The 12,506-nt window shown below is 63.2% G+C and overlaps 1 protein-coding gene across 5 annotated transcripts in view; it reads right to left on the reverse strand.

The window, feature by feature from the left end:
- Positions 1 to 12,506, reverse strand: part of RBFOX3 (RNA binding fox-1 homolog 3) — an 80,285-nt gene that overhangs the window by 5,420 nt on the left and 62,359 nt on the right. For 2 of the 5 annotated variants that reach the window (XM_065896891.1, XM_065896892.1), the window contains 7 exons: positions 9,153 to 9,290; positions 7,116 to 7,169; positions 6,201 to 6,293; positions 4,545 to 4,605; positions 1,389 to 1,442; positions 967 to 1,099; positions 327 to 366 (listed from right to left, as the gene is read on the reverse strand). In XM_065896891.1, the coding sequence (XP_065752963.1) occupies positions 327 to 366; positions 967 to 1,099; positions 1,389 to 1,442; positions 4,545 to 4,605; positions 6,201 to 6,293; positions 7,116 to 7,169; positions 9,153 to 9,290 (573 nt within the window). Of the gene's footprint in view, positions 1 to 326; positions 508 to 966; positions 1,100 to 1,388; positions 1,443 to 4,544; positions 4,606 to 6,200; positions 6,294 to 7,115; positions 7,170 to 9,152; positions 9,291 to 12,506 lie in introns of all 5 variants that reach the window. The other 3 variants (XM_065896893.1, XM_065896890.1, XM_065896889.1) reach the window with 3 other exon arrangements.

A 12,506-nucleotide genomic window follows, 5' to 3' on the forward strand; every position in this document is an offset into this window, starting at 1 on the left:
TGCAATGGACACAGGGTGCCTATGGGGGCTCACTCAGTGACCCCAATGCTGTTAGGAATATGGGAGATTCACCCACTGTCCCCATCATACAACTGACACCTTGTGAAACGGAGAAGACACGCCTGGCTCATCGGGCTGCTGGGGGATCCATTGCTACTCGCACCCTGAGCACAGATAACCCGGGTTTACCTGTGCTGAGGTCGCCCCCTGGGCTCCCAGGACGGGAGGGGGTGGGGGGAGTGGGGCCGGGAGTGGGAGACACTGACTGTTCACTGAGACATATGAAACGCCAGATTCTACCCTCCCTGCCCCGGGGCTACACTTACATAAATCTCAGCACCATAAAAGCCATCCTGATACACGACCCTGGAAGCAAACGGACAAGAAAGTGGTGGGAACGCTGGAGAGGTGGGGTAGGCCGGCTCCGGTGTCTGCTGAGGAGGGAGGGGGCAGGGTGCCAGCCCTGCCCATGGGACTGGCATTTTAACAAGCGTTTGCTCCAGTGCCCTGTTTTGGTATAACAATAGAGTAACACCCTTGCTGGTCAGCTCCTTTCTCCCACAAACCCAGGGGCCCGTCGGCCCACCTCGCTTACCCTTCCCCTACTCCACCCCAGGCAGCTGCATCCCGCCCCCCATTAGGGTCGGAGGGCACCGGGCCCTGGGGAACGGACCAGGGAGGGCTTAGAGAAGGCCCACTGAGCTCCAGGGCCGACCACCACCCATTAAAGCATTGGGCAAGGTGCTGGGGCTCTAAACATCCCTCACATGCCAGAGACCCTGAGATCCGGTGGCAGGGCGGAGGTGGGTGTACTGATATGGAAGCGACTGCTGTGTGAACCGCCCCCCACCCCCGCGCCACAGTGCTGGAAAGGCTGCCTAGCCCCTCTGGCTGCACCACGCCCCCCTCCCCACGCTCCCGGGGCCGTTCTCCAAGCCTCCCTCCCTGTGCGCCCCAGGTACTCACGCTCCGTAAGTCGGGATGGGGGGCGGGGGCGGCGCAGCCCGAAACGTATTGTACACAGCCCGGCCCCGGCCCCGTAGGTGCGCGCCCCTGTAGGCAACAGCTGTGCCGGTTGTGGGGTAGGGGAACCCCGTCACTGCAGGAAAGGGCGTCGGAGAGGAGACAGTGTGAGAGGGAAGGCTAAGGGAAGGAGGGGAGGCAGGAGGGCTGGGGCCTGACCACGGCCGCATCTGGCCACACATCCCGCCTGGCCACTCCCACGTGGCCACGCCCCACGACGCCTCGGCCTGGCCACGCCCACCCGGAAAACGTCCCCCGCCTAGCCACGCCCCTGGCCACGTCCTCCCACACAGGACGACTGGCCAATGACCGCCCAATACCCGGCCAGGCCCGCCCCAGCCCTGCGCAGCAGCCCCAGCGTTTACCCGCATAGAATTCAGGTCCGTACACTGCCCCTACCACCGGGTTTAGCTTCCAGCCTAGAAGAGAAGCAAAGAAACCCAATCACTGTCTTCCGCATTGTCTCCCCACCTCACACTATGCTTGGGAACCCCAAAGACTCCAGGATGAGCCCCACTGGGACATTCCGAGGCCGTGGCCACTGCAGAGGACGGGCGGGACCCCTCCGTCTGCAGTCAGGGTAGATGGATTAGGTGGGAACACAGTCCCTGGGCCCCTCTTGGGATGCTGCAGCCTCACTGGCTGAGTGCCTTCTGCTCCCTGACAGAGACCCAGTCACTGCTGACGATCCTCCTGGTATCTTGATTCTTTTCGCATTTCGGCCTTCCCCAGCCTGCCCCAGGCCCTCCCTGTCCTGGGGCACTGGCCCCAGCAGCTTGGGGTCTGCAGTGTCTGCAGGAGAGCAGGAGGAGGGAAAGTGGAACGCGTTATTATGCAACGTCTGTAGGCCCCCAGCTGGGGTGCGGGGTGCTGGTGGCCTGGGTACGTTAGTGCCTGACGGCCCAATCTCATGGGAGCTGTCTCATGTGGGCACCTGGCTGCCTTCCAGGAGGGTCAGAAGCTGCCGTAAAGGAGCACGGCCTCAGCCACGGCGGCGACCTCCTTCACCTCCTGCCCGTCTCTGTCCTGGGTCGGGGCTCCCTTTCTCAGTGCTGAGTCCTGCTTTTGCTATCCTGTGTCTGTTTTCCCCCAAAGCAGCCGGTGGGAGGGCTGCAGGGGGAGGAGGTGGGGAGGAGGGGGCTTGGGATTAGGGATAATGAGAAGGACAGCTAGCATCCTCTGACCACGTTACCATATACCACACTGTCCTAGACCCATCCAACGAGGAAGGTGTCACGACCTCCCATCTTACAGATGAGCAAATGGAGGCTCAGGGAGGCGCGGCAGCCTTGAATCACAGGGCTGGAGAGTGGCAGAGCCAGACCAGCTGTGGGATGCCAGACCCACGTTCCTGGCCACTCCCTGGCCCCCAGCCTCTCCGGCTCTGCAGGTGGGCAGGCTGGTCATCCTCTCCCACCAGAGACCCAGGTGCACGGGTGAAGGCCTGCTCCCACCTGAGGCTCTGGGGGTAGAAACCAGCCAGTTGAGCCTGTACCAGCTCCAGGTGGTCAGGAAGTGAGGGTGGGGTCAGCTCACCTGACCAGGCCCAGCCCCTGGCCCCTCAGCTTATCGGGGTCTTATCTTTGCAGCACACCCCCAGCCCAGCTCCACGTCTCAAGCCCAGATTCTAACAGCCCCGCTGCTGGGCTGGCCGGGAGGTGTCCAGGACAGAGTTTCTGGGGCCTTGTTCCTCCTGGGGGCCCGTTCTCCACACTCTCCATGAGACTGTGGGTCGCCTTCCATCCCTGGTCCACCATCACACGACCAGCACAGATGTTTGCATCTGAACGTTACTGCTAGGCCTCTGGAATCTTCCATAAATACCAGGTCAGGGGGGAAGAAACGCTTCATCTTCTGGGATGACCTCCAGTCCCAAGAACTGAGTCTTCTTAGTAAAAATCCACAATGGAGCAGAGTCCTGAGCCAGTGGCCCAAGCCCACCTCCCTTAGGTCCCATCTGGCAGCTCTCCTGGTGCAGTCAGAGAGGCTGCACTTCTGCTTCGGATGGCCCTGGCACCTCCCTCTGCCAATTCTGGAATCCTGGGTGCCTCCACCTGTTGCTCTGGCCCCAATTCACTGTCTGGGACCCCAGATGACAGAGGCAGTCTGAGACCCACCTGGGTGGATCCTTTGTTTCTTCAGCAAATAGTAACACCTGGTCAAACCTTGTGAGTCTATTTCCTGAAGTGGAAATTTCTGCCCCTCTGACGGACCGATGAATTGAGTCCTCTGAAGTGGGCAGAGGTTTCTCCCTCTCTCCACTCCCCGTCGTTCAACCGGCCTCGGTTCTGTGCCCATTCCGAGCCAAGGGTGCAGTTGTTCAGGGATGGATTCTCTTCCGAATCCCACGTTCCTCAACATCCTCAGGTCTGCCCAGAAAGCAGGGGCGTGTGGCTCTCGGGAGGGGCTGCGCAGCCCCCTGGATCACCCCGGGCCTGTAAAACGTCTACCTCTTTCCTTCCTGTGCTAAGCACCAGGTCACTGAAGTCATACACAGCGTGTGCTCAGGACAGGCGCAAAGCCGGGGAGCCCCCAGCTTTTTAGAAAGAATTTGAGCTTTGATAGTCCTCCAAAGAGCAGGACGGGAGCGACAATAATCTCATCTAAATGGGGTCTGGCCGGTGCCCCAGCCCGGCCCCAGGAGGGAAGCTTGGGGGGCCCAGCTGGCGAGTCAGGAGGCAGATCCGCCCACTGTCCTGCCCTAGGTTTTCCATGCTGGCCGGTCCCCTGACTCCATGTATATCTGATCACACCAGGACAAGAGAGTCTGGGGGTGGCTCAGTCCACTCTTCCCTGCTAGTGGGGGTGGGAAGCAAAGCCCATGCCCTGCCGGGAGACTTGTCCCGGTGGAGCAGGGCTGCTGCTCCCTGGCGAGAGGAACAGAGTCAAAAAGGCCCCAAAGAGTTCCCAGCTGCACTCAAACCAGTCCCCGCACCAATCCTTGCCGGGTGGAGCGAAGTCACCCAGAGGCTGAGAGCCGTCCCTCCACGCCTCCCTGCAGCCAGCATTCAGCATCAGCTGTTTTGTTCCAAAGAAGACCGGCCACATCTGCTTACGGTCGGGTCCAGGTGCACACGGGCACAGCGCTCAGCTGGCACACACCACGGCCCGCGGGGCCTCAAGCTTCCGTGTTTCCAAGGCCCAGGGCTGGGCGGTGGGGGGCTGTCCCTCTAACTCTCATCATACCCATTAAATACCGAGCGCCTCTAGCCTCGGCACTTAGAAAATAAGGAACGATCCAGGAAGTGGCCACTTTCCCCCTGTGCCTGAAGCCTGTCCTCGGCCTCTGGGTACGGCCACGCTCGGGAAAGCAGGGGGGTCTCACCAGCTGTGTGGGTGGAGGCGGGTGGCCCCAGCTCTCCTCCTGCTTCGCTGACCCACCCCCTTCTGACCGCGGCAGAGCCGGGACATGAGGGGGCACTCAGCATCCAGGGAGGCTGGCCTCCAGCAGCCTGGGCTCCTCCTGGGCCCTGTCCCCACTGGTGGCCCCTGCAGCCTCCCTGGGGTCTTGGGCCGCTTACCGTTGGTATAGGGGTTGGCAGTCTTCTTGTTGGTCATGACTCGGGCCGTGGCGTTATTGACCTGCCCAGAGAGAGGGAGGGAGAGGCTGAGGGGAACATTAGCCTGTAGGCCACTGGCCGCATGGTCCTGCTCTGAACTTCTCCTCCGTGGCCGCCTCGGAGGGGGCTGGGGGCTGGGGAGGAGGCCCTGGGACGCCCAGGCGAGGCACAGGACCGCCTCCTCTGCTCGCCTGGCCCCCCACCATGGCCTGCCCTCCCCACTGGCCTCCTCCCTCCGAGTGCTGCCCGCACCTCACCCTCCGGCTGAGAACCTGGGCCTTCACTGTTCCCAGCACTGGCTGGTGCCCAGCCTGGCCCAGGCCCCGGGCCCTCGGCTTAAGCATTGCACCCAGTCCCGCTGGCTCTTGCCGTTCACAGGACTGTTCCCACAAACCGAGCCTAGACTCTCTCTGGCAACCCAAGGCCACTGGGGCAGCTGGCTGGTGGACTCTCCCTAAAGTGCTCTCAGCGCAGCTGACAGAATGGCCCCCACGACTTCTGTGCCGTGGGTGGCTGCTGAGGCCCTCCTGGTTGTGGGCACCAGGATGGTCACCCCTCCCCGTGGGGGCAGTATCCCTTTCCCTTGAGGCCAGCAGAGAGCTTTCTGTGGGGGCGGAGGGCACACGTGCCCGTGGTGGTGGGGCAAAGCCAATGGGGGAGGAGCAGGTAGGTACCAAGGGAGTGGGTCCTACTGTGCGGACATCTAAGGCCGTGGTCAGGCTGCCCAGAGGACTGGGCTGGGCTGTAGGAAGGAGGAGAAAGCAGGGCAGGGGTGGGGCTCGAGGGAGGGGTCTGGGCCGTACTGCCTCCCCCCGGTCAGTGTGAGCCCCTGGGGCCTGGGGCCGCAGCCTGGGCTGCTGGATGCTGGGCTGGAGCCTGGCTGAGGTCGGTGCCTCTGGCACTCCTTCTGCTTCTGGAAACCCTCCCTCAGGTCCTTCCACCGCTCTTCCAGTGGCTCCGCACTAGCCGTTGAGCCCCCCCTCCCTGGCCACCCTTGCTGCCCGCCCTGCTCGGGAAGCCCAGCTCCCAGACACCAGAGCCTCAGCACTGAGCAGGGCACACGCAGCCGCCCGGGAAGGGGTGGTGGAGGGGGGCGTGTCGGGGGACCCCTCGCCTTCCCTCCCCTCTGCGCCTCTGGGCTGGATCCCTTTCTAGGCTCTGGCTCGTACTGCTGCCCACCCTCTGGGGGGATAAAGGCAAGGGGCAAACTGCAGGATGGGGCAGCATGGGGAGGGGGGACGGGGCAGCTGCCGCTCCTTGGTGAGACTAATGACCTGCTCCCAGCCACGGGCAGGCTGGGCTGGTTGAGGTCCTTGGAGCCGTCAAGCCTCGGAGACGAGACTTCTGGGGCTCCTCCCAGTGTCTGGCTGAGCCCCACAGCTGGGGACCTTTTCCAAGAATGAGAGGGAGGGGGCAGGGTGGGGGGCCCTTGGGTGAGCCTGAGGTCTAGACCCAGAAGGCGTGGCAGGTGGTGGGCTCGGCTCCGATCTCAGCTTGGCCCTGCCATGGGGCCCTGGCCTGGCTCTCTGCATGGCAGCAGCGGGGCTGGGTCGGGGGCCCAGGGTGACCGAGGCGGCTCTCAAGGGCGTCCCTGCCGCAGCAAACTTATCTGAGCACCTCAATTTTCCGTCCCTCTACGATCGTCCCATTCAGCTTCTCCCGGGCTCGGTCAGCATCTGAGCTAGTTTCAAAAGTTACAAACCCAAAACCCTGTGAGCGGAGAAGGACAGACATGGAGAGAAAGACATAGGATGAGAAAAAGGAAAAAAAAGGAGGCGTGGGGAGTGGGGGGGGGGCAGGGCAATGGGGGGCGGGGAGAGAGAGAGAGAGAGAGAGAGAGGGGTTGAGTCAGGTGAGTTGAAGGAGAGACTCGGGCAGCCCAGAGGTCTGTCCTGGTGCCACTGGCAGGACGCCTGGGAGACGTACGGCCCCGGGGGTGGGGCAGCTGCTGGCCTGGCCTGAGCCTGACCTGAGCTGACCACCTGGCACTTGAAGGGACAGGCCAGAGCTATAAGAGAGATGTTGACCTGACCAGGGGCCAGGACTGTTGCCCTCACCCCACCTGGGGGGCCAAGGCTGGGCTTCTGGACCGAGTGGGGGCAGCCTCACCCATCGTCATCCCAGGAGCCCCAACCGGGGCGGGGGGGGGGTCTTCCCGTCCAGGAGCGGGCACCCTCCCGCCTGCCCCCTGCAGGCCCTCCACCGAGTCTCCGGGCAACTCCAGGAAGGCCGGTGGCCCCCGGGGGAGCGGCTCGAAGGCTGGGGAGCCAGGCCCAGGGGCCGGGGCTCCAAGTGCAGACAGAGAGGTCCTGGCGACTTAGAGAGAAGGAAGTCTCAGCAGCGGCAGCGACAACACAGACAGCGGGGTGGGGAGGGGGGGGCGGGCGGAGGAGCGGGGAGTACAAGCACCCGTGTCGCTCAGGGGTCCTCAGGCTCGGAGCTCTCCAGGAAGCAAACGCACATTTCACACGTTAGCCTGGCGGGACCTACAGCCGGGCGCTGTAATGGTGGCGGCCTCTGGGCGGCACCCACCTTGGAGCCCCGCTCGTTAAAAATGATCTCCACGTCTAAAATTTTTCCGAATTGCTGCAGAGACAGAGATGGGGGTGGGGGAGACAGGAGAGGGTGTGTTAAGACTGCTGGCCCGGCTAGCCTGCTCCCCAGGGGACCCTTGCCCCCTGCCTGTGTCAGGTCCTCTGCCCCCGGCCCTCTTTCCGCCTCCTGCAGGGACATGAAGGTGCTCTTGGGTAGCCTGGCGGCGGGGTGGGGTGGGGTGGGGTGGGCATCCCTCCCCACCTTCCCGTGCAGAGAGCTTTTCCCGCCAGGACGCTGGTCCCATCTGCGGTGTCGTCAGCATCCTCTCCTCTCCCTGCTGGGACTTTGACACAAGTTGCTGACAGACCGCCCTAATTCACACACATGGGTTCTGGGTAAGTCCTTCCCAAAAGGTGGGGTGCTGGCAGGGAGAGGAGCCCCTGGAAGAGAGAAGGTGCTAGGGAGGGACCCTGCACTGCCTGCTACCTGTGCTGTTTGGGGCTGGGCTGTGTGTGGGGCAGGGTGCAGTGACCCCAGGCCCTTCTGCCTGACCAGGACATACCAGTCAGCTGGGCCCAGACGCTCTGGCTGCCCCCTTCCTGCCCCATCGCTGGCCTGGAACTCCCAAGGGGCAGCCTTGTCTCCCTCACTGGCACGTGAGACCAGGAACCTGTGAACCAGGTCCCCTAAAATCCCAGTGGAGGTCCCGAGGGGCCTGTCCTGAGGTCTCCAGTGCGTACAATTGATGAGTTTCCCCTTCACCCTGTAACATCTGGGAGGTGGGTGTCACGTGGGCAGGGAGGGAAGTCCTGGAGAGGGAGGATGGTGCTGCTGTACTGCAGGGACGAGTGGACTCATGGGCATCCTGCAGGGACCGTGGGCGCCCCCGGGCGGCCTGTAGGGACTGAGTGTGCTGAGGCCCGTGACGTAGGGACTGGAAGGGCGTCCAAGTGAACTGACCTAGTAACATCGTAATACCAGCTGCTCTGAGTGGGGGCCCCGGGCTCAGAGAGGTTTGGCAGCTGCCCAGGCCCAGGGCCAAGAGCGGGCAGAATTCTCATCTTCCGATGATTCTAAATCCTGCCTGCACCCTACTGGGTCTAACCCCAAATCCAGTGGGGCCTGGCCCCCGGGAACAGAAGTGGATATCTGGGGCGAGGGCAGGTGTAGGTGCTGAGTCCATCCCAGGAGGACCACCTCCTGTTTGCCTGACAAATCCCATCTGGGGCGGTGGGTGGCATGAGGGGAGGGCTGGGGTTCAGGGCCCAGAGCCTGCCTGACTTGCGGCAGAAGTGGGGAGTGGGCACAGGGCAGGCAGGGCGAGGAGAGTTTGGGGTGGGAGAGGGAAGAAAGGGAGGGAACACGGGCCAGGCGCATGTGTCCTCTGGCCAGGGATGAACCCTGGCTGCTGCCCCCTCACCTGCCCACGGGGCAGCCCTGGCACCCGGTGGGCGTCAGCACCTGCTAGGTGTTCAAATCGAGTGACAGAATAAAGTCACCACGGGACTTAGGGGCCTCCCTGCAGGATCTTACAGTAACCCTACAACTGGCTGAAATCCTACAGAGCCAAGTCTAGGAACAGACAGGGAGAATCCAGGAACGGAACGCACACTTGCTTCCCATCCTGTGCTCTCCCGTCACCCCACCCTGGGGCCCGGAGGATGCCCAGAGAGGTTGAGTGCCTGGGCCCCAGGCACACAGGACAGGCAGGGCTGCTGGGTGTGAGGCCAGGAGGCTGGGCTGCCGCTCTGGGGGCACAGGGGTCCCTGGAGCCCTCGTCAGAAGGAGGGGCCAGCGGAGTGATAACCTGACTGGCACTGGCCTGGGCCTGAGGGGCAGGTGGTGGAGGTGGCAGCCACGCAGGTCTCTCTACCCCGAGCCTGCACCCCTCCTCCTCCCTCCTCCCCCACAGGCTCGGGTCGGAGCAGGGCTGGACCCAGAGGGCAACGGGAGGCAGGACACCCAGGGGCCTCTCTGACACCTGGGCTGTGCACTGGGAGTGGGAGTGCGGATGGAGGGGCCGCACACACTCACCCCGAACATTTGCCGCAGGTCGGGGTCCCTGAACCGGAAGGGGATGTTGGAGACGTGTAGCCGCTTGGGCTGCTGCTTCTCTGTGGGGTCGGAGGGATGGAGCGGCTGGCTGTCCGTCTGTGCCGCGTCGTCTGTCTGCTGCGGGAAGAGGACCCGGGCTGGGAGGTGCCGCCTTCAGCTCCCATCCCACAGCAGGGGACCATCTAAGTGCCAGGTCTTCCCCAGGCCCCTAGGACGTCCCCATCCTGGGACCCGCAGGAGACATGGCACAGCAGCGCCTCAGCCTCAGGTCCCACTTCCAGGCCTTTCCCCGGGCTGTGTCTGCAGCACCATCGCAGGGCCGGGCCCCCCTGGCCCAGTGCGTCCTCCCACCGTGGCTCGGCCTGTCCGCTGAGGTCTGACCTCAGCGGTCCCTTGGCTGTCACGGTCTTTGAGGTGATGAGCGAACTGCTTCCCTGACAGCCCGAGTTCTGGGACCATGGGCGCCATTTGGGGTTTCCAGCTCGATGAGAAAGTGGAGAAGTTTCAGAAGCCACCGCGACACACATATCCGTGGCGGTGCTGCCCCACAGGGAGGCCCCCCCGGGGCTGCCTGCCTCTTCTTCTAACCCTGCTCTGGGGCTCTGCATCTTCCAAGGCTCAGGGGTGGCCACGTCCAGTGCTTCAGAGCTGGTCCTCATTTTGGAGCCAAATGTTGGTCAACAGAGGGACTCTGAAAGACTTGGGTCTCAGGGAACAAAGCTGCCACAAAGCAAGGACCCCCCCCCCACCAGCTCCCCGAGAGGCCAAGGCCGTGAAGAGGCCCCGAGGCGGTGCAGTGCAACAAGCAGGTTGGGCTGGTGGCGTGCCCTTCAGCCTGGTTGGTCCCTGCTGAATCCCCAGAGCCAAAGGCAGGCTGGGCGTGGTGAGTGGGGGACGACTGACCGAGGGGCCTGGTTGGCTCATCGTGACCCGGGGGCTGGCACCCATGGCCTTCTGCAGGCTGCTCAGCGTTAGTACCCAGGATCAGAGCTGGTGACGGATGGGGTGGGTGGACAGACGCCGGCTCCCTCCCGTGGGGCTCCTCTGCCCCCTCGTGCCTCTGCCCCTTGTGGGCATAACGGGCCGAAAAACACCTTTTATTGCTTCTTTCCTCTTCCTGCCTCAAGTCCCGGCTCTCCTCCCGGGTCTTTTGGGATCACCAGCCCAATACACTGCTTGAATTTGAACCTTTGTCTGGGGGTCTGCTTCTGGGACAGGACTCCAGACGACGGACGGCCTGGGGGCCCACAGAGAGTGAAGCGGGGAGGGCAGGGTCCTCGAGGCCTGGGTTAGACTTTGCACAAATGGAAGTCCCAGTGGCTGTGGTCTCCCATGTGGCTGGAGGAGCAGAGGCAGCTGGCCGGCGGCGGGAGGCTGGGCCGCGGATACACAGCTGAGAGGAGAGGTGCCGGAGAGCACTTTCCACAGGTCCCCGGGAACTGCCCGTTTGCTTCTGGTGGGTTCTGTCCACCAGAGGAGTGCTGACCGGTACCACAAGCTTCCTGGAGCCAGAACAGTGAGCAGGGCGAGGTTACTGTGACCGAGGCCTCGTGCTGTGGCTGAGGAATGGACCCCGAGGGGCAGAGCCTCACCAAGGCCAGTGGCTGGAGATGTCTCTGGACTCCTGAGTGCCTGCCCTAGATGGCCACCCTCGTCATCCTTTCTGGAAGGAAAGGGCCGCTCCCCCAACTCCTGCACTCAGCGGATGCCATAGGGGAGGGGAGGGGATGTCACCAGCTCCTGGGCACACTTCCAGGTGGTGAGCTGGCAGGGGGCCTGGAGGGCTGCAGGGGTGCAGGAGCATCTTGTTCAAAGGCCCCTTAGCCTCAGCTCTGTGTTCCTGTGTTGAGAGGAAGCACAGGGTGTCAGGGCCCATTCGTGGGTTGGAAGCTACCATCGTCTCGTGTGCCTGGGGACACGCGTGACCTGGGGCTCAGCAGGCTGGCCATCCCATGCGTGGCAGGCCCAGTTCTGACGAGCGTGTGTTCTCTGAGCCCAAGTGTGGGTCCTGCACCTGTTCCTGGGGGTTTACCGACAAGTGCCGACCACCCCCGCTCCCAGGAGCCCACCTTTAGCAGGGAGGCGTCTGAGAAGGAACAGCTGGTGGGGTGGGAGGGAGGTAGTAAGCCTCTGAGGATCCTGATCTGGCCTGTACATGCCTTCATTCCCGACGGGCAACATGGGGCAGCTGCCTTTGGGCTTTCCGGGGACACCTGTGGGCTCCTGCCCCCAAGCCCGGGACCTGGAGTTGCCCGAGAGCTCAGCCCCTCCCCGGCTGCCCTGCTGTCCCCCTCCCTTGGTCCCACTCTTCCTTGCAGGAAATAAGCTTGTGCGCCACCTTCAGAGGGCCCACCTGTGCCCCTGGATCAAGGCAGAAGCGACAGAGCATCTGCTGATTCTACATAGGTCTGAGCCCCGCCCTCTGGCTACAACAAGCTGTAGCTCTTCCATGCAGTGGTAAGAGTGGGCCCAGTGCCCCTGTCACCCCCCTCCACCCCGTGCCTCCCACAGACCTGTGCCCTCAGCTGCTCCTGGGTACAGGTGACTAAACGGACTCACCCCAGACTTGGAAAACTAGTGGGAGAGGGGCATGCAATGCTGACTCTGGGCCAGCAGAGGGCAGCGGTCAGCGCGACCTAGTGGCCAGGGCCACAGGAAAGGCCCAGCTTGCGCTCAGAGGAGATGGGGAGCCCTGGGCGGGGCAGGGGTTGGAGCGGGGACACCACGGGAGGGTGCTGACGAAGCTGGGGCATCTGGGGCTGGGCTGGGCTGTCCTTTCTGTCCTGCCTTGGGCCCTTCCTAATAGCAGAACTGAGCCCACTGTGTGTCTCCAAGATCCAGGGTCCTCCTGCCTCTGCATCCCACCCCAAAGGCCCTTAGGGGAGCAGCTGAGGGTCAGGTGGGAGAAATGGGGTAATGGGGGCAGGACACAAGTAAGAAAAGAGCCCCCCTTGCCCCCAAGCACAGCTGCAGACAGAGGCAGATAAATGGGTTCAATGACTGTGAAATTGTAAGATGTGCAGAGAAACCCCAGAGTGCAACAGCACACTGGCTGCCCCAAGGCGAGATGGAGGCCTTCCCACCATTTATCACAGTGGTCCAGGCAGCCTGCACCGCCTTCCAAGGGACTTTACTTCCTTTTTTTTTTTTTTTTTTTGCAGTACACGGGCCTCTCACTGTTGTGGCCTCTCCCGTTGCGGAGCACAGGCTCCGGACGCGCAGGCTCAGGGCCATGGCTCACGGGCCTAGCCGCTCCATGGCATGTGGGATCTTCCCGGACCGGGGCACGAACCCGCGTCCCCTGCATCGGCAGGCGGACTCTCAACCACTGCG

Source organism: Phocoena phocoena, chromosome 19 (assembly GCF_963924675.1).
Source record: "Phocoena phocoena chromosome 19, mPhoPho1.1, whole genome shotgun sequence".
In the NCBI taxonomy this organism is placed as follows: Eukaryota; Metazoa; Chordata; class Mammalia; order Artiodactyla; family Phocoenidae; genus Phocoena; species Phocoena phocoena.